Source organism: Dunckerocampus dactyliophorus, chromosome 10 (genome assembly GCF_027744805.1).
Source record: "Dunckerocampus dactyliophorus isolate RoL2022-P2 chromosome 10, RoL_Ddac_1.1, whole genome shotgun sequence".
NCBI classification, from domain to species: Eukaryota; Metazoa; Chordata; class Actinopteri; order Syngnathiformes; family Syngnathidae; genus Dunckerocampus; species Dunckerocampus dactyliophorus.
Window position 1 is genome coordinate 28,009,498 of NC_072828.1, and position 21,284 is coordinate 28,030,781.

Sequence of the window (21,284 nt, forward strand, 5' to 3'; positions counted from 1 at the left end):
CTCCAGGTTTTACTTTTATGTACCGTCCTCAATGACAGTTTATCGTTTCCTGACATGTCCAAAGACATTTCCTGGTGAGTCGGCGCACACGTAGACGCAGACTCACCATGAGAACATGGCAGGACCCTCAGTTTGTCTCCTTCTTCATACTCGTCCAGACAGATGGCACAAACGTCGTAGACGTCTCCTGAGAAAGAAAGCACATCTCTGACTTTGGCTTACAGGCTTAAGTAAACACTCGGTGGGTTTCACAACACGGTGCCCTGCCAGGAAAAGTTTATGGTCTTTTTTTTTTTTTTTTTTTTTTTTTTTTTAATGGCAGCATGAATGCCTTAAGACAGCTGACCTACGAGGACACACAAGATATCTCATCATCCCAAATTGTAAAAGCTCCAGAAATGTTGCATGGTTGGTGGAAAAGGTGCCGCAACAGTATTTTATGGAAAATATTTACTTCAATGTCATTTGTGTACTATTTACATTTTTACCTAATATTTTATTTCATTGCTTGGAGTATACTTTGGAAAATATTTACTTAAAATTATTTTTTTTATATAAAATTTAATTTAATTGCTTGAGGTATATTATGGAAAATATTTACTTAAAATGTCATTTTTATGTAATATTGCTTAGGGTATATTACGGAAAATATTTACTTAAAAGGTAATTTTTTGTATTCATTTAAATTTTTTATGTAATATTTTTTAAAATGCTTGGGGTACATACGGAAAATATTTACTTAAATGTCATTTTTATGTAAGTAATTTATGTACTATTTTAATTTTAATGGAATATTTAATTCCTTGAGGTATATTATGAAATATATTTCCTTAAAATATAATTTTTATGTAATATTTTTATTTTTATGTAATATTGCTTTGGGTATATTATGGAAAATATTTACTGAAAATGTAATTTTTTGTAATAATTTATTTATGTAATATTTTTTTAAATGCTTGGGGTATTTATGGAAAATATTTACTTAAAATGACATTTTTTGTAAAATTTTAAATTTGATGTAATAATGAAATTGCTTGGGGTATATTATGTAATTATTTACTTAAAATGTACTTATTGTACAAATGAAACGTAATGCTAGGGGTATATTTATTATGTCAAATTTTAATTGGGGTATATTATGGAACTCATTTACCTATAATGTGCTGTCATGAAATTGCTTCCAGTTTATCGTTTTGAAAAGGTGCTGATGTCATTGTTTATTTCTTGGATAATATTCACTTCATGTGCGTGACACGTAAAACCTAATTGAATTGCTTGGGGTGTATTATGGGAAATATTGACTTAAAATGTACAGATGTAAAACTGACATTTTCTCAGGGGCGACTAGACGGAACCTCCCCCCCTTGCATGAGGCAGGACAGGAAAACCAGAAAACGCTAAGGCTGTGTCAAGAAAAACGGCAAGAGCAAGCGAGAAGTGCACCCTGGGGTGGCGTGCTTGGTAGCTGCATCGAGAGCCAACGGCGATGAGAGGTCACGGCAATTAGTGGCCTCATTTTTCTTCACTTGATTGGCTCTGTGGTGGAGCTTTCCTCACGTTGTGGGTGCCACCTTTCCAAACAGGTTTGTGGTGCCGTAAAAGACCTCGCTATGAGCACGTTTAGCAATCCGTCCATGCAGTTCCTCCCTTTCGGATTCCACAGTTAGCCCCCGCTCCGCTCCACCCCACCCCGACCAGGCTGGAGGGTGGACTCGTATGAGACTGCTGTGTTTATGGAAGCTCCAAGTGAGCATGTTTTCTCTTGTGTACGCCGCCCAGGCCCCCGCATGTGACCGTATATGGACGGGGAGTCACATCATCATCATCATCCACCCGCCCTCCTCCTCACTCCTTTTCTCTCTTGGTGTCAGCAGAGCAAACTTTTCATCTTACTTCCAGTTGTTTTTTTCCGTCACCAAGCTTGGATCCCTCACACATGCAGGAAGTGGTGTTCCAGGTTATGGTATGCACACGCACACACACACTATACATACGTTACCCTGCTATCAGTTGAATATAACCAATGGCCGTGCCTTCACCCACGAGCCGTGACGACAAACCCAGCGAGTTGACATTTAATAAACCCGCCGTGTGCGTTCCCGCAACTTGACAAACCTGCCTGGTGGCTTTCCAGTGAAGAAAGGGACGACAAAGACGTGAGCGCAAACACACACCTTGCTGAAAACGGGGTCGTTCATTACAAACCGTGTGCACCTGCAAGACGGTGGAGCCCGTTTATGTCGACTTCCCCCTCAGACTCGCTTGGACACACGCGGACGGCGACACGACCGAAGCCGAAACTAGCCATCGTTTAGGGCAGGGGTGCCCATGACGTCGATTGCGAAGGCAGTTTCGGTTGATGGCGTAAATGTCACTTCATCAGTCAGCTGTCATTATGCTCCCCTCCTGATTCGCTCCTGCTACACGCACGCACGCACGCACACACACAGATGCAACTTCTGCCTTTATTATTCCGATTATGGATAAACTAACTGCGCGGTAAGATGCTATCTATAACAAAAGTTATCTGTTCACTTGTAGCGGCTAGTTATGTCGGAAAAAAAGTCAATTGTTTCATGGCTTTGTTTCGCGTGACGAGCTCCACTATAGAAATGCGTGTTTTTCTCCACTTCCGTTTCTTAAACTATTATTTCATGATGAATCGGAAAAACGCCCGCTGCTGAAACTTTTTTAATATGTTTCATTCCTTGCATATAGGCCTGTCACGATAATCGATAAAACGATGAATCCAACGATAGAAAAAAACAAGGTGGAAACAATTTTGACGCCTCGATAAATTGACACGTGCGACACGTACGTATGCCTGTTCCGTTTCCTCGTCTTGCTGTAGCACACAGGCTGGATGACAAGAGGGTTCACTCTGCTTGCGTCCGAGCGCATTGGTTGTATAGTCAAACTAAGGGCAAGAGTGAGCGTCCTGTCAACTATTCAGCATCTTTGATTCAGTATGTGGAGGTGGGGGCTAGCTATGTAGTGGTTGAATACACTGATGCTAGCTAGCAGTTAGCAAGCAAACGCTAATATGAATGAAAGCGCTTGCTCGGGTGTTTGATCTGCAAAGTGAATGTATAGTGCCGGCTTTGCAATACCCAGGGTATGTGAAGTGGTGACGCCCCGCGATTCATAAGTAGGCATCTTCTGTGCCTCACACAGATACACCACACTAGAGTACCACCTAGTGGCTTAAATGTGACATGACACAGTGATCATCGAATGATAAACAACCTAATGATAATATGGTGTAAAAAAAAAAAAAGGCCGAAACTATCGATTGTCGACAATTTATAGCACAATTATAAAATTTGTTATCGTGACAGACCGACTTGTATATCGGGACCAATTGGGGGTGTAAGTTACCGTCGATGTACTTCACTGCTGATGGGGACGTCATACAACTTCATGTCCAAAACTCTCACCTATTGGTTGGCTTGTGTTTGTTTGGTGAGGTCGTCTGCAAGTGAAAAGCTACTTAAACCATGAAAAGGTTGTTCTCACACTGACTGACTCTGACTACTAAATTAAATACTTTGGGAGCCGGATGTGGCCCCTGGGCCGTAGTTTGCTCACCCCTGCAGTATAGGGAAAATGGGCGATAATAAAGGATATCCTACTGTTTTTCATTCATTTGTACTCCCCCGCCAGGCGCCTCTTCAATTCCAGGCATCTGCTAGATGCCCAATCATAAGCAACGCTCCCTTTTACTAAAATGATTAATCCGGCAGCGTCTTTCTCGGAGGAGCCACGCTGTCCTACTGAACTTAAGATGAGCAGCGCGGGTGTGCTAGCAGGACGAATCAGTGAAAGAGAGGGTGCCAGAATGCTGCTTGAGAGAGCTCTTCTGTGCAGACTGCTGAGACACTGCAGCTGCCCTGTTCTCTGTCTGGGTGTGTGCGTGTGCGTGAGGCATCAGCATAGAGGCCAGGGGTCAGGGGGAGGGACGCCGACAGCTCTCCTTATTTTCTCCAAAAGAAAGGCCTGAAAATATCTGCCAAGAGCTCGCGCTACGCGAGCAGGCCTCCGCCGAAAGTCTGAATCGGCGTTGCGGTGTGGAGTGGGGGCGACGCAAGGCTCCGCAACCAAAGGGAAGTTAATGCTAGAGCGGCGTGCGGCCTTCGCTGACAGGCGCGGCAGCTGCCGTTACGCAATCCTGCATATTGACACAGATCTAATGTCTCATATCCAGCTGCTCGCGCTGCTATTGTGCACCAATTACACACACGCACCATGACCGTCTTCAAGGGGGGCATTTGTGCAAAAGCCTGCTCTGTTCATCACAAACCTTACAGTATTTACTCCACAACAAAACTGTCCAAAAAATGTCCAAAATTCAGCCTATGGCTGTTTTTTACATTTTATTTATTGGCCCGCAGCACAATTCTTAAAACATAATTTAACATTTTTTTTTTTTAACACAAAAATTAATAACGTCAAAGTATTAAGAAAATATTAAGACAAAAATGTGGTAATCGAATGAGAAAGTCGTAATTTCACCAAGAAAAAAAACATCGTAATACTACGAGGAAAAAAATGCCATTTCTTTAATATTATTTTTGATAAAAGTCATAATATTATGAGAAACAAACAAAACACGAAGCTGCAAGTTCTGGAAAATTAGGTTGCGGGAAAAGTTGTAATGTTACGAGAGTAAGGTCAAAATATTCTGGGGATAAAGTTATGAAAAGAAAATTTGCAAAAACAAAGTTGAACTAGAAACCCAGCAAAAATGGGAAAAAAAGTGTTGCAATTACGAGAATATAAATTTGTAATATTATGAGGAAAAATAATGTCATTTTAGGAGCATGGAATTAAAATATTAAAGAAAAAATATGTCGTAACATTATTAGAAGCGAACAAAACAACAAATAAAGTTGCGATTTTTGGAAAATTAGGTTGCGGAAAAAGTTTGGTTATGAGAATAAAGTCAAAATATGATGGGAATAACGTCACAATTACGAGAAGAACATTTACAAGAAGAACGTTGACATCGTTGGAAAATCAAACAATGGGGAAAAAAACAGCTGCAATTTTGTGAGAATGAAGTATGAAAGCCAAAACATCAAGAGAAAAAAAAAGACGTACAAGAAAAGAGTTGTGGTTTTACAGGAAAAAACTTGTAATGCTGTGAGGAAAAATAATGTAGCTTTAGTAGCATGGAGTTGACATTAAAGAAAAAATATGTTGTTTTTTTTAAATGCCGTAATATGAGAAACAAAACAAAGTAAGTTTGTAAATGTAGGAAAATTAGGCTGGGGAAAATGTTACAATATTATAGGAATAAAGTCCAAATGCTATGGAATTTAAGTCACAATATTACAAAAATAAAACTGATGAAGATTTTAAAAGAAAGCTGAAATATTTTGGCACTCCAAGTGCGCTTGAACGCCTCCTGTGAGCAGCCCCTTGCACAGTTCCAAAGAAAGCAAACAGTGATATTACAAAACAAAAAAACTTGATTATGTTGTGCATTAACTCATTCAATCCCAGACATTTTTCAAAATTCAACCCCTTCAGTAGCGGCTTTTTTAGATGATTTTGACTGATCTTTCAAGGCCCACAGAATATTGTGTTCTATGGTTATATAAACATGGAACCCACCAAAAGAAACATTAGACTCCCGTCTTTACTAGAAAAAAAGTTTGTTTCTACCTTTTTATGTTCTTTAGTTATTAGCAGTTGAACATAGGTAAGTTTCAGGAAAATATCAGTTCCTGACAAGAAAAATGAGAAAACCAGCTTGAAAAAATATATTTCAAGCATAAGTTTCACTTTGACACAAATATTTTTTGCTTTTGTGACCGCTCAAATATCTAAACAACTACACCACAACATAAACAACACAAAAAAGGGTTGTTTTACATCAAACACACACATTTGGAACTTAACTGTTGTGTGTGTACGCGTGCGCGCATGCGCGTGGACATCTGATAAGACAGTATTTCCCCACAATGCGTAACCTTCTGCACACGACACTCCTCCAAGCCCACTCACTTCCTCCTTGCTGTCAAGCGCGTTGATACATGCAAAAGATCCATGCCGAGCTCTTATCAAATGCACTTCTGCCACCTTGTGGCCGGTCTTATGGCTTAAAACCACATGAAAAGTCACCTCTTTTATTGTGCACTTACATCATCACCTCTTTTTGCCTCTCGTGCAAAAAAACGTTAAAAAAATCCATCTTTGGTATTGAAGAGTTTTAAGCCGTTTAAGTTGTTTGTGTGTCTCAGCGAACATTGTCGTAACATTACTGACACCTAGTGACCAGTGTGGAATACGACATATCATCACAAAGCCTTGTATTTTTATTTTAGTTTCTAGTCAGTCATTTTTATGCTCGAAAATGCTTTAAAAATCTGGAAATTTTTTTAAATCTGGCGCGCAAACTGGCGAGGCATGACTGTATTCCAAAAGACGGCAGGCTGTGTGTGTCAGTGTTCCCAAAAAAAAAAAAAAAAAAGACTATGCCATCCTCATTAGCCAATCATGTAAACAGTGTGTTTTATTGCTTTTGCTTAGTGTTCCATTTGTTTACTCCTTTTTACACTTGAGAATGTTCCAATGTATGCGGCGGTGTACCTCTACCAGTTGACTAATGCACGCTGGCTGGATTTCACAAAGCAAAGAGCAGAACCACGGCTTTTAAACCAGCTCAGACCTTTATTGGTCTCACTTCAAATAAACATCCACCTTATAAATCCAAGTACACCACTCAAGTCATCATTTGGTACCCTTCCAAGCTCCAACTGCTTGCTTTAAAAAGGTGATTAAGTCCAGATTTGGCGTCCCCTCCCAGCGTCACCCAATACTCGGCTGGCAGAGGCCGCCTCCCACCCTCTAGGGGCTGAGTCATGGACATCTCAGCAGCTGCAGGAAAGCTCATTGAGTACACTTGATGGAGCAAAACATCAACCTGAATGATTCACAACTTTGTCGATTTAGAAGGGAGCTGCTTATTATGCACCTCGCAGCTGATTGGAGGCAGCGGGGGCGATTTTGCAGGAGACATAGACACAAACAAAACATAAGCACAGCAAAATGTGTGTTTGCATTGCAAAACAATGCATTATCCTGGTTGTGTGTGTGTGTGTGTGTGTGGCGCAGGTGGCGTGCTTCTGTGTAGCAGCACAATTTGGTTCTGTTTGGCACGCATTTTATTGCATTTCCACCGTAAAGCTCCCAAAATATCTAACTCGAACCGTCCCACTTTTCAGTACCCCTCCGTTGGCGTGGCACATGCAAAAAAAAAAACAACAACAACAAAACTTTTTAAAAAATACTGAGGATTACGACGGAGGGGTGACACAAAGCTGTGTTTCTGGTTTACAGGTACTGTCACCACACTGTTAATTAAAGTCACCTGTTAATTCTAAGCATTTAGAATTATCGTTTATCATTTAGTCCGACCCATCGGCCATTAAAATGTATTGCGTTCATTTTGCTGGGTTTTTTTCTTCTTCTTTTCACGTCATTTATGCATGGCTTGGCACGTCGGTCAGTTAAAAAAGACATTAGTTCCTCATAAAATAATTACAACTTGGCTAATATTTTGATGCCGTTAGCTTCTTTATGTTAAATGTTTTTAAACTGGAATTACAGCAATTCATTTTCGGCATAACTTCATCCCCGTTTTGAGTCACTGTGTCCACCTTTAAACGAAACAGAATTTCTAAGCTCCAGGGTACACCCCGGACTGGTCGCCAGCCAAACGCAGGGCAGTTAAGCTTATATTCATCTAAAATGTGGTATCAATTAGGAAAAATGTAGAAACATGCCGAAAAAAAGGGAAATGTGTGCGTTGATATCAGACCACTTTTTAAACATTTTTTTTGTAGTTCTACCACGGTGCGCCCCGTTCCACTGCTGACGTAAGTAATCAAACCCTTCTAGATACTCAATAAAAAAAAAGTGACTCGTCTCGTGACATGACGGCACATACAGCTCTTCTCAACGAGCAGCAGGTACCGATGTGGGACCCTCATCCATCTAAAAAGCACTAACTATACAACACTTGTTGAAAATCTCTGTAAAACGCAGCAACAGAGAAGAAGTGCCTCAAGCTCTCCAAAATAAAACATTCCTCCCCAACCACATATCACCAATACATGACAGTATGTTAAATAAAGTCAACAAAGTGGACTTGGTTGTGTGCTCCATGGCGCCATCCTGCCTGAACAGGGTTTTCCTGACCCAAACCGCACCACACCAAGCTGAACATCTCCCCAACATTATCCTCCAAGTTTGGCTTGACAACACATTCTTAACCATCAGTCACGTGTCCAGCTTCAACACAGAAGACCTCTGATCACCCAGGGGGGGCTTTCAGAGGGGAAACACGGAGTCCGTAATAATCCGATTAGCTCCAAGGTGGAAGAATGATGTGTCAGAATGCATTGGCGATCACGCTCCTCTGGGTCAAACCAGGAGAAAGTGCTCATGCGACGAGCGGGAGAGGTACGTACCTTTTTTATACTTGTGGATGGGAAGTTTCTTTAGCTGCTCTTTGCGGAGGCGACTTCTCCTGGCCCTGTGTCGATCCTGGACGAACTTTGTGATCTTGACATGAGAAGAAAGAACAACACAAATTGACGCAACCGTAAACAGCGGCAATTGTTTGCAATCTTTCTTGCCTCAACTGATTTCCTGACTTTCATTTGCCAAATTAATTTGGCTCGTTGGTGGGCTTTTTTAAGAAGATTACAAGGCTTTACTCCTTTAAAAGGCATTCTTCTTCTTCACGGTGCTACAAAAAAATGCATGAGAAGACTTGGATCACCTACCATGAAGACCACAATGAGGATGAGGCAGATTCCCACTATGATGAGGAAGGGGATCAGGTAGTATTCCAGCGGCAGGCTGAAGTCAGGCATGAGGATCACACGCCCGCTAGAAAACACCATCATTTCCATACGTCACCCTTCTGTATATGCAGTGAATCAGCTTGATATTTACACTCATACTCACACATCACAAACCAACATCAACCCCAATGCCCGCCTCACTCACGGTGCAACACACACGTAACACACAATGGAACAGACACTTACACACTAATATACATGCCAAACAATACTATGTCATAATAAGGCATGCAGGGGAGCCCATGCATACACTTCCTTGGCATCGGGTTAACCAGCATGCCTTGTTATAAATGAGTATTTTAAAAAGCATTGTTTTGCGTATACAGTTGTCCCACGCAATATTGCGGTTCAATTATCTCTCCTTCGCTGTATCGTGGCTTTTCAGAAATGAATTAATAAATGACGGCTGTTTCGTGGTAGAGTATGGTCTATTATTAGTCAAAACATACCGAAATACAAGTGATATGCAGTATTCTGATCACCAGGCGGCCGTAATGACACCATTAGCTTAACACAGCATGAAGTCAGCCATGGCATGTCCGACATGATAAGAGTTAGATATATTCCTCCCATTCTGTGTGAAAGTGGTACGTTTTTTAAGTTGAAAAGATATAGAAAAGAAATAGAAAGCTTGTCAGCTCACTAGCTTGCTAGCTAGCGGCCGTCACAAGACCCTGCAATGCGTTGCAAACAATGAATAACAGGAGTGTAAAGTTGGCTATAGGTGTGCTATTTCATGTCTACAGGGCTCTGACAATGTTAAAAAAACATATTTAGAAAGTCATAAACAGGTTTTCTATGCTCTAACTACAAAAATATTCTATTTATTAACACTGAATCCTGTATCGCGGAAATTCATTTATGGCGGTCAGGTCTGGAACCAATTAACCGCTATAACGAGGCGAGGGATGACTGTATAGTGCAGTTGGGGGGAAAAAACACTAACACTCCACCAAAACTTTCAAGAGTATCATAAGGCACGTATTGTTTTGTCTTTTGGCTTTTCCCCGTCAGTTTGATTTAATGGACACTCCACACCTCCAATGGCTGTGTTGAGGAATCAAACCCGTACAGGCTATATATAGTGCATCACATAACTTCACCCAATTTTTTGGTAGCATTGCTATAAAATAAGCGGTTATTTGGGGTTTCTTGGACTATAAAACTTGAACTTACCCTTTGTCATACAGGTATTCCTCTTTCAGAGAGTTGGCCGTCTCCTCGCTCACAAACACAGAAGGAATATCTATCTGCTTCAGAACATCCACTGGGGGAGGGAGGAAAAAAAGCATTAGGTCACATGACCATTCCCAATCAAAGTTCTTGCTGATCTCAGTCAAGAGCAAAGCAGAACAATCAGCAAGTATTTAGTCTCCATGTCGAGTCTTTTAAACTGCGTGGGTTTTCTCCGGGTACTCCGGTTTCCTCCCACATTCCAAAAACATGCATGTTAGCTTAATTGGCAACCCTAAATTGTCCATAGGTGTGAATGTGAGTGTGAATGGTTGTTTGTCTATATGTGCCCTGCGATTGGCTGGTGACCAGTCCAGGGTGTATCCTGCCTCTTGCCTCTTGATAGGCTCCAGCATACCCCTGCGACCCTACTGCGGAGAAGCGGCATAGAAAATGGATGGATGGGCCCTCGGTGGAAAACGTTTGGACACCTCTACTCGAAGCAGTTTCAAGTGTCGCGACCATCTTCAAGGACAAAGATGGTATCCTTGAACATGTGGAAGGATCTTCTCCTATGAAATGGACAGTGATAACTAAGCAGTGTGGCGGTAGACTTCCTCCTCCCAGCAAGACAACCACAGGAATCAAAGTAAGGAATTTTATTACGGCTTCAATTCACTTTTATATGAATCTTTCTATTAGTGTATTTTATATGTAATTTATGTGTTGGCTTATTGTGTTAATTTCGGTACAAATTATGTTTTAAATGCCTTAATCTACGAGAATGTCATCCAAATTGAAGGAAAAGACACCATTTTGGTCCAGGTTGGGGTATGAAATACTGTTCCAAACTTAAAATTTCAACATGCATTGTTCATTTTTCACACCACTCGTCCTCATTAGGGGTACGAGTGAGCTTGAGCCTATCCCAAAGGACTTTGGGCGAGATGTGGGCTGCACCCTGGACTGGTCTCCTGACTGTGAGGCGGAAATGCTAACCATGACGACACCGTGCAGCCAACATTTTTTAACACAATGCAAATAAAACTATGACCTGTGCTCTTCCCACAAAAAATGTCTGAGGCGGTGCAGACAGGGAAGCAGCTCCCGCCCTTTGTAAACATCTGACCATCCACTTTACATGAATTAGTAGTTATTACGGGAGCATCACTTTCTACAAGTGCCAGGAACTGCTAGGCAGGTGTGAAAGGAGGAATGATGTACATGCTGCATGACTCCACAGAGGTACAAGAGGAAACACGCCTGGCAGGCAGGTATGTGCAACATAGTCCGCCAAGGCAGCTCTTGCATGATTCATGACTCTGCTGCAAGCCCTTCAAGTGAAGACGGCGGACAGATAGTACCATGGTGACTAAAACTGCTGCAGGGCGGTACAGCCTTGCAAGAAGGACATCTTGTGACTTGAGAGGGATTCCTAAACTCGACTAGAGCCCTCAGGCTTGAGAAGAAAGCAGCCGTAAAGCATGCATGCTTATTGCGTACATGTATGGAGGAAGGAGGAGCACACTTACAATCATTGGAGCCCATGCTGATCAAGTCATCAGAGTCCACATTGTGAACAATGGCTGCCTTGTACCCGGCTTTCTGTGCGTTGAGGACCTAGAAAAAGACAATATATACATGCTGATTAGCAGACAGATGGCAAAGGTGGTCACGTAGGGCAGGAGTGGGCAAACTTTTTCCAGCGAGGGCCACATTCTGGAAAATGAAAGGATGCTACTTTGCCACTTTGGTATTTTGTAAAGCAGACATGCACATGTAGATATGCTAAGAAGTTACTGTAGATATATTTCGAGAAAAAACTGCACCTCAGCTTTGTGATATAAGTGAAAAAGCATATTATTTGCATGAACTTCAGGTTTTGCTTTTTTCCCCCCTTTTGCTATTTTTTTAATATTCCAAATATTTAAACTTTCTTCTTAAATAATCTTTGTCAATATTCGTCTCATAATATTACGCCTTTTCCAATAATACTTGGATTTTACTACCAAATTAAAACTTTTTCCCTGACCTAATTTTCCAAAAATTACAACTTTATTTTGTTTTGTTTGTTTCTCATAATATTACAACTTCATATTTAATATTTCAACTCTCTGCTAATAAAATAACATTATTTTTCCTCATAGTATTCAGAGTTTATTCTAGTAACATTGTTCTCGTTAGAATATGACCTCTTTCTCTTTAATATTTTGACCTCATTCTTGTAAAATTACAGCATTTTTCCCCATTTCTGCCATTTTTTCCCCACAGAACTAGGACTTTCTTCCCATCATATACTGACTTTATTCTTGTAACATTATAACTTTTTAAAATGGTTTCATTTTGTTTGGACACACCCGTAATACCCTGGTATACATCACATATTCATATTGGCAATTCCTCATGTCCAAAAGGAGCAGGAAGAAGCAGAGCTTATTCAACCCACCCGTCTTTGCTTCCCATCAATTGCTAATACGTTTATTCACGTCCTACTTTGCACTCTTACTTTTTCGCAAACTAATTTTCCAAAAATTACGACTTTGTTTTGTTACTAACAAATAACATTTTTTCTTTAGTGTATGAACTTTATCGTACTAAATAACATTAATTTTCCTATATTGCGAGTTTATTCTTATAAAATTGACGCCTTTCTTCCTCTTAATATTTTGACTTAATATTAATCGTACAATTACAGCTTTTTTTTTTTTTTACATTTCCTGACTGTAAACGTTCGTCTCGTAATGATGACTTTATTCCCATAATATTTTGACTGTATTCTCGTAACATTGTACCTTTTCCGCAACCTAATTTGCCAAAAATTTTTTTTTTAATGTTACGACTTTAAAAAAACGACATCTTTCTTTAATATTTCAACTTTATGCTCATAAAATGACATTAGTTTTTCCTCATAATATCACAACTTTATTACAACATTATACTCTTTGACTTTATTCATGTAAAAATGGCAGATTTTTCAATTTTGGCTGTTTTCTTGTGAAGTTACATTTTTAGAATATGTTGCGGGCCAATAAAAAAAACAACAGAAGGCCACAAATGGCACCGGGGCTGCATTTTGGACACCACTGATGTAGGTGGTGCAGAAATGGCATACGTGTTTTGACTTGTGGGGCTAAAAGAAGGCCATGAAAGTACATCATATTGCATAGCATTAACTTGACCACTTCCAGGCCTGTACACAATTAAACGCTAGCAGCAGAAGAAGCAGCAGAAGCAGCCCATTCCCCAGGAGACTGTGCAAGAGACAACACGTTTGCTTCGAACACTCAGGCCCTCGGCGCTCCCTCCAATACAATAAACACCCAACTTGCTCATACAAGTTGGCCTCTTCACTTGTCCCCTCTAAAACCTTATAGAGACATTCGTTAAAAAGGAACAAAAAAAACTTTGGACCGCAAATGACATTCGTGGCACCGCCTCCTGATTGTGGTCAAAACGATTTCGAAGACATGCTTGCATAAATGTGACACAGATATCCTCCTATTTTATAATCGTTAGACAAATGGCCAATGACTTATGGACAGTCAGTTGCCGAGTCCCGCCTGTGCCCATGCAAAGATGTTGTGCTTGATGGCGGCCACGTTTTTGCTTTTCAGACATTTCATTTTAAAAACAATTCAAGCCGTTTTCACAAAAGCTAAATAAGCAGCTTTATGCACTTTGTGAACCCAACCGTGATGACAGCGTACCCTGAGTACGACTCCACGTGGTGAGGTTGGACAGTAATGGCATTGTATCGTATTGTCGGAATAACAACAACTTTCGGGATGGACTAGAAGAGAGATGGTGAGCCTCCCTCATGTCCAACATCAGTGTAGAATCGTTCCCAACAACATCTTGCAGAAGGTCTTCCCAAAGTGCAATAATAATAAACGACAGCTTGCTAAAACAATAAGAGTGCATTTTAAAAGGATGTAAAGAGGGATCTACCCAAGGGTGGCAATGTCTGCTACGTCATGAATGTGGAGGATGTAACGAGGACGCCATTTCTGTAGCTCCGATCCAAGTCAGAAGCCGCAGTATCCTGTTTGGCTATTGTTACAGAAGGCCACCTACCGCAGATGTTGTGAAGGAAAAAGGATATGACAATATAATCTTGGAATTATTTTTGTTTTTGCACTGACAAGGATAAGAACAGGAAAGTGAAAATGTTGTCATTATCACCACTTTTAAAAGAAACAAATACACATAGTCTCTGTTCAATGACTTTATGAGTCCACTTTATGATAAATGAGTGACTTTTTAGCACGAGATTCTCTGCTCTCCTGCCTACTGCTCACCTGTCCTTTTTCATACAAAAGCAGCCGTCTAAATTTGCCATAAAAATACAAATGATGCTCATTTCAAATGTTAAAAATCAATGCAATCCTTGATGACATTGTGTGCTTTGTGAAAACATGCCGTTGTGACTTGTTAACCATCGTTACAAGCTCATAGGACCAGGAACAGGCTTGTGCGCATCTGTTCACTGAAGGTCCCCTATTATACAAAATTACTTTTTAATGTGTCATAAAAGTAACGTGTCCCTATAGACGGTTTATGACCACCGTATGTGAGAAAAAGCTATCATCTCCCTCACTTGTTTGCTTTACTTCTGAGAGAGGTGGCGCCCAAATGGTCGCCTTTCAAATTCCGTCATGGACGTGATACCGCCTCTGATCTGCACCTAGCTAGATGATAAGAAGCCCACCACCACACGGAGGACAGCCTTGAAAAAAGCCACAAAACAAAACGGGCTTCACTACACATCTTAAAAGGTCACCTGTTATCCAAAATTGATTTTTTGAATGATGTTATAAAAGATAAAAGTAATATGTGTCCCTGTAGCCGGCTTATGACCACCAAACATGAGAAAAAGTTATCATCCCCCTCGCTTCTTTGCTTTACTTTTGCGAAGACAGGAGCACGAAATTCGGTCATGATGGAAAAACATCCATCCTCTTGGACATACTGTCTCTGATCTGCACCTAGCTTGATGACCCCACCCCGGGTAGACGCCCACCACTTCACGGAGGACAGCCTTGGGAAAAAGCAGGCTTCGCTACACATCTTAAAAGATCACCCGTTATCCAAAATTGCAAAATTGACTCTTTTAGTGATGTTGTAAAAGTAATGTGTAAAGTAATTCAAACCACAAGCACTTTAATGGGCAAATGTCAAGCAAGCACTTGGAGACCAGCAAATGTCACAAATCATTTCGTAAAACAAAAGAGTGGCGTTTGCCCTGCAATTGACTGGCGACCAGTCCAGGGTGTACCCCGCCTCTCGCCCCAAAGTCAGCTGCGATAGGCTACAGCAAACCCCCTCGACTCTCCTGAGGACAAGCGTGGACAAGAGTGAACTTTTGATTTGTTGGGAAACACGCCATTTTGTGCCTATAATCTTCATAATTGGGCCATTTATTGGAAGAAAACCCATCCAATTTGTCAGAGGCAAACAACAACTTGTTGTTCTTTTTAGGCATGTTGGAAAGCCCACGTGCTCACTTCCCCATCAGGAAGTTACCCAGCATACCTTGCGGGTTATACACGAGTATAAAATAGCATTGTTTTGCATGCATATTACTGTGTACATGTTTATTTCCATACCCGCATAGTTTATGCGGTGCTGTTGCAGTGTGTGTTGCACATGCATTATTTTTGGTTGCAACGTGAGCGCGAGAGGCTGTTACTTTGTGTGTGTGTGTGTGTGTGTGCGAGAGACTATGGGTGGAAATATCAAGCTAACTCATTGCACTTTCTTCAGTTGATTTCAAACAGTTGATTCAAACTTCAGTTGAAATTGATGCTACGTACAGCATCGCCGTAGACATAGCGCAGTCAAATGTAACATGCACTTACATAATGCTGTGAAAAGACTAGATTTATGTTTCTGGTGTGAAAAAGCTGTCTAATAAAAGCCAGCCGTGGTGTGTTTTCATGAAATACTTGACTGTAAAGCTGGTTTTATTGCTCCTGGTAAAAAAAGGTAATGGACAGCGATGATATGAAAAGTCGTCTTCTGTGTGACTTCAAAGTCTCTGTCACAGCTCAGCCTATTTATGCAAATTGACTAGTCTGTGATGCACGGCAATCCATTGCGACCTGTGACGGATGAACTGTGTGTGTGTGTGTGTGTGTGTGTGTGTGCACAAAGATATGCATGGCTGCTTAGGCAGAACAGTCCTGTCTTTTGTCTGCGTCTTGTCATTGTAATTCTATGAGCGTGCATGCATACGTGAAGCAGTGTTTATGTCAGCCAGGCCGATGTGACTGCATGTGTTTGTGAAGGTGTATTGTTTACGCGTATAAAGGGTCACTGTGTGCTTCAAGAGGCATGCTGTCTCAATTCTAGTTGTGTGTCTTTTGAGGAAGTCCCTAATGAGTGTCAATGAGCTTTGTGTCATTTCATAAACAACTGCATAAACAGATGATGCTCATTTGCATATTATATCCTATCATTTGTTGGATGACCACAAGAACCATTTGTGAGCAACTGTGCAGAGGAATTCCACCTCTGCTGCTGGCTCTTGTTTGTGTTTGCACAGATATGGACATTTGATACATTCCTGAGACTGAAGAGGGGGAGGAACTCAAAAAAAAAAAGGAGAGCAGAAGTGAGAGAACAAGAAAAATGAGAAGTGGAAGCTCTCAGAGAGAGAGAGAGAGAGAGAGAGAGAGGAAAAAAAGCTGTGTGTGAGAGACTTGGAAACTCATGCAAGGTCTCTTCCGCATTTCTGCACTGCTCCACTACCAGTTGCAAACCAGCGTGCACACCGATAACATACAGTAACTGCAGCACACTTACTGTGGGAACATGCTTTGCTTGAAGTCCGTTTAGAAATAAAACATTATTTATGTTACTGTTCCATCAAAGTAAGCAGGAAACACTTGATCCTTCTCCAGCTCGACTTCGGGGTTGTGCGTGTGACGTGCAATTGTCCGTCGAAATGCTAGGGGCGCTGTCGACTCGGTGAGCAACTATGACACTCCTCGCGTGTTAAGGTTGTCATCTTCCTTCATCGCTAATGAAAAATGGCAATTCAACAAAAACGGGAAGTGTAATCAATGTTTAAAAGAGTCGCTTTTATTGCAAATGTTGATCTGAAGTCAGAATGCAAGGCGTACGGGAGCTCCTGTGTTGTCCACAGGACTGCCATCTATCTGACTCAGACTCAGTGTTTGTGTGTTTAGACGGGTAAACCCTATTTAACAACAGAGCATGAAGTTATTCACTTACGGGTGTTACGGGTTTCATTTCACGCGGCGTTACACGCACAGGCGATTGAAAAACAATTTTCATGTTTCCGGGTCTCTCTGTGCGTGTGCGCTGATTGAAAAGATAACGTGCACATCTTTCTCCATCATTTTTTTAACTTTTTTAAAATTTTGCATTAAGAAATATTTTTATCTTAAAACGTCAAATTTTTCATAAAAATAAAACTAATTCATGAAAAAAGACCATTAATTTTTTTTTATTAAAAATAATATTTTTTACATTACAAATTCAACGTTTTATCTTAAAATAAAAAAAAACATGATTTCTGTTAAATATTAAGAAAAAATATTAATTAAAACATATTTTTAAGCACACAAAAACATTACAATAAAAAACATTATTTCATTTAAGAATTCAATTAATGAAAAATATTAATTAAAAACATATTTTGTAATTACAAAAATAATATTTTTTACATAAAGAATTTCACATTTTATTTTAAAATTAAAAACATTCTTTCTATAAATAAATTAATGAAAAATATGATTTTAAAAGTGTATTTTTAATTACAAAAATAATTCTTTTTTACATTAAAAAACTTAAATATTTTTATCTTAAAAGAAAACTGATTACAAATAAAAATAATGACTTTTTAGACATTTTAAAATAAAAAAATGTAAATAAAAAAAGTAGCACCAAATTATCTGTGGCGGGCCTCCACAAATAAACAAATGTATGGGAAAACACTGCACATGCCCGTGTGTACAAGACACGCACACACAATATATACTGTAACAGACTACAAGCCGACCAATCACAGCCATTATGATCCGCGTCGTTGAGAATTTTTTTGGAGGTGCATGTCAAGCTACGCAGGAGGGCTTGAAGGCGGAGGAGCGAGCCGGCGTCTGGCGCCTCGGCGCAAGAGCATAAGCCAGTCCTAAATGGCATGTGTGTGCTTGCGGATGTGTATAAACAAGACTGAGCCCCCACTGGTCACAGCTGACTGGAGGTCTGTGAAATGGCACCAAATGGACTCGCTGATGGATTTAACCATTTGGATCTCGGAAAAGCAACAACAACAAATGCTTCAGTCCTTTCTGCGTAGGAAGACCAAGACTGTACACAGTGATGAGTTGCTAGAGTGCGATGCTAGAGACACAGGGTGGTGACAATGAGGAATACGAGGGAAAACTTGCACAGTATAACCGCCGCTCCACTCTTCTAAAGCAACAACTGTGTGGAAAGCGACCACTGATGGCATCATGGATCATTTCTCCATCAGCACCGGGTGTTTGTGTGTGTCAATGATAACCGCAGATTCCCCCCCTCAACTGCTGCACACAGTTCAAAATGTTTTTATGTCTTCATCCCCTAATCCCGCCCCTTTTCCATTTTTCCTTGCATTGCGAACACCATGATGTGTGGGTGAACTCTTCAAAAATCGCCCTTTTCCAAGGTTGTCACATGATAATAGGCCACATCACAACAAAGCTGATCCCACCTCCCTCCCTCCTTAGTGCCCTTTTTCCCACCTCCTCCCTCCTTCTCCTACCAACTGCCCCCCACAACGTCCCCACCCTCTCCTTCAGCGGAATCTCGCTCAGGTTTGAGCTCCAAGGTCCAGACGGCTGATTAGATAAAGGGTCCAATAAACCTGCAAACTGCAGGGCGGGGGTGCTAGTTCGCTGATAATCCTGCACAGCTGCAATTCGAACAAAGTTCTTCTGTTGTCGGATAGATGATGGTTTAGTTTGCAGTGCAGGCGTAACCGCAAGGAGAGAGAGCGCTACAACACATTTTAATGAGCCTGGCACCGCCGCGCTCTTATTCTTTCACACTTGTCTGCAGGGAGAGAGCCAATTCCATCCATTATCACATTGGCTGTCGAAACCCAGATAATTCTCTTATCAGATTTGGCTTGACGTAACTGATCCACATACTCGGGACCTTGGTTGGACTCTGCAATGTGCATAATGATGATTTCACAGGTAGATTTGCCGCTTACATACATTAAATCTGAATTTCCCACCTCCGGTAATGTTGTGCAGTTCCGTTCATAACAGAGGGCTTTGTATGCTGGCATGTGTGTTAATAGACTAAAACCTGCTATAGAAATTGATATTTAGGGACGCGGTACTCGTGACCATGTGTGCGTTTTCGTATACGTGACCAAGGGAACAGACTGAACTGTTTATTGCCACAACAAATTGCAAAACAAAACAGCACACACACAGAGCCAGTCATACGCCCAGTCATCCATAGTCATACTCGGTCATGAGACTGAGTGAGCGCGTGCAGGAAGCTAGATCATCACTTTAATAAAAGCTAGGCCTGTGTGTGCTTGTGTATGTGTGTGTTATTGTGTATACCTCCGGGGCTATGAGGTCAGTGCCGCACAAACCAACACCGCCTTCCCACCACTACTGTGAGATGAGGTTAAAAAAACAACAAAAAAAACAATGTTAGTCGACAAATGTTGACCAACAGCGGAATTTTTCTACTCACTCAGACTGCACTGCTGCAGAAAAAATATGCCCTCCCCCCGCTTTTCAGATGTGTTTGATTTGCTGATAAGAAACTAGAGAGGAAGTAACGCTGCCACTCCCAAAGATACACTGAAGTACTTTTTTTGTTGCCCTGCGGCACCAGTTCACTGTACTAATGATCTAGTCGCAACTTGCCAGGGACAGAGATCACCGTTTTATTACTCTCAGCAAGTTTCATAGCCAAGCGTGGCATAGCGAGCCTCCCCTCAGAGAATTATACGGCACCCTGCGCCCTGAAAAACTGATTTTCTGGAGCATATTTTGTGGCTTTTGTGCTCACCTTAGACTATTTATTCTTACACTGTATGGCAGGGGTGTCCAAAGTGGGGACCGGGGGGCTGTTTTTTTTTTTGGTCCACGCCACAATCTAAAGATATACTGTAATTTCACAAGAAAACAAAAAAAAAACTGCAGCAAAAATGGAAAAATCAGTACTAATATTACAAAAATCTGATGAGGAAAAGGTTGTGATTGTATGCGAATAACATCGCAACATCATGAGGAAAAATATGTCATTTTTAGTAGCATGAATTTGAAATATTGAAGAAATAAGACATTTTTTTTAAGTCGGACTATTAAGAGAAACAAAACAACGAGTAAAGTTATAATTTTTGCAAAATTAGGTCGTGAAAAAAAACCTTACACGAATAAAGAAAAGAAAAAAAAACAGCAGCAGAAATGGAATAAAACTTGTAATTTTACCAGAACAAAGTCAAAATATTATGAGGAAAAATAATAGTAGCATGAATTTTGAAATATCAAAGAAATAAGACGTTATCGTTTTAAGTCGGAATATTAAGAGAAAACATCAAATAAAGTTGTAATTTTTAGGCAATCTGGCTAGGGAAAAAGTTATAATGTTACACGAGAATAAAGTCAAAATATTTTTGGAAAATTAAAAAAAAAACAGCAGCAGAAATAAAGTAAAGTAAAGAATAAAGTCAAAATATTATGAGGAAAAATAATCCCATTTTTGGACAAAATCCATTATTTTTTTTAAAAGTCGTAATGCTGTGAGAAGATTTTTTTTCATTTTTTATATGTGTTTTTTCGTTCATTATATATTTTTTCAATCACAGGATGTTTTTTCATTTACTATATAAGTTTTTTCATTTAGAGTATATGTTTTTTTCGTTTACAGTATGTTTTTTTCGTTAACAGGATATGTTTTTTTGTTTATTACATATGTTTTTAGGCTGTTAAGGGCGATCAAAAGCGAAAGAGAGAGCTGTCTCGGACATGAGTGTTTTCTGATCCCCTTTCACACAGCCTGCAAAAGCAGTCATCTTCCGCCTTTTTTTTTCGGGGTCACTGTTCTGAATAAACCGCACTGACACAGAAAGGGTCGGGGGAGAAGTTGTCCCGTGAATATTCCGCCTTCAAAAGGTAGAATCAGAGCCTGAACAGGACAGGCGGGACTGGGCCAGGATGCCAGGAGACGGGGCTGGGGGTGTATTTCAACACTTCTCCC

At 40.5% G+C, this 21,284-nt stretch overlaps 1 protein-coding gene across 2 annotated transcripts in view; it reads right to left on the minus strand.

Annotated features, from left to right (window-relative positions):
- Nucleotides 1–21,284, minus strand: part of rnf13 (ring finger protein 13) — a 44,397-nt gene that overhangs the window by 4,388 nt on the left and 18,725 nt on the right. For both annotated transcript variants that reach the window (XM_054788892.1, XM_054788893.1), the window contains 5 exons: nt 11,582–11,669; nt 10,053–10,143; nt 8,796–8,901; nt 8,478–8,571; nt 107–187 (listed from right to left, as the gene is read on the minus strand). In XM_054788892.1, coding sequence (XP_054644867.1) covers nt 107–187; nt 8,478–8,571; nt 8,796–8,901; nt 10,053–10,143; nt 11,582–11,669 — 460 coding nt within the window. The remainder of the gene's footprint in view (nt 1–106; nt 188–8,477; nt 8,572–8,795; nt 8,902–10,052; nt 10,144–11,581; nt 11,670–21,284) is intronic.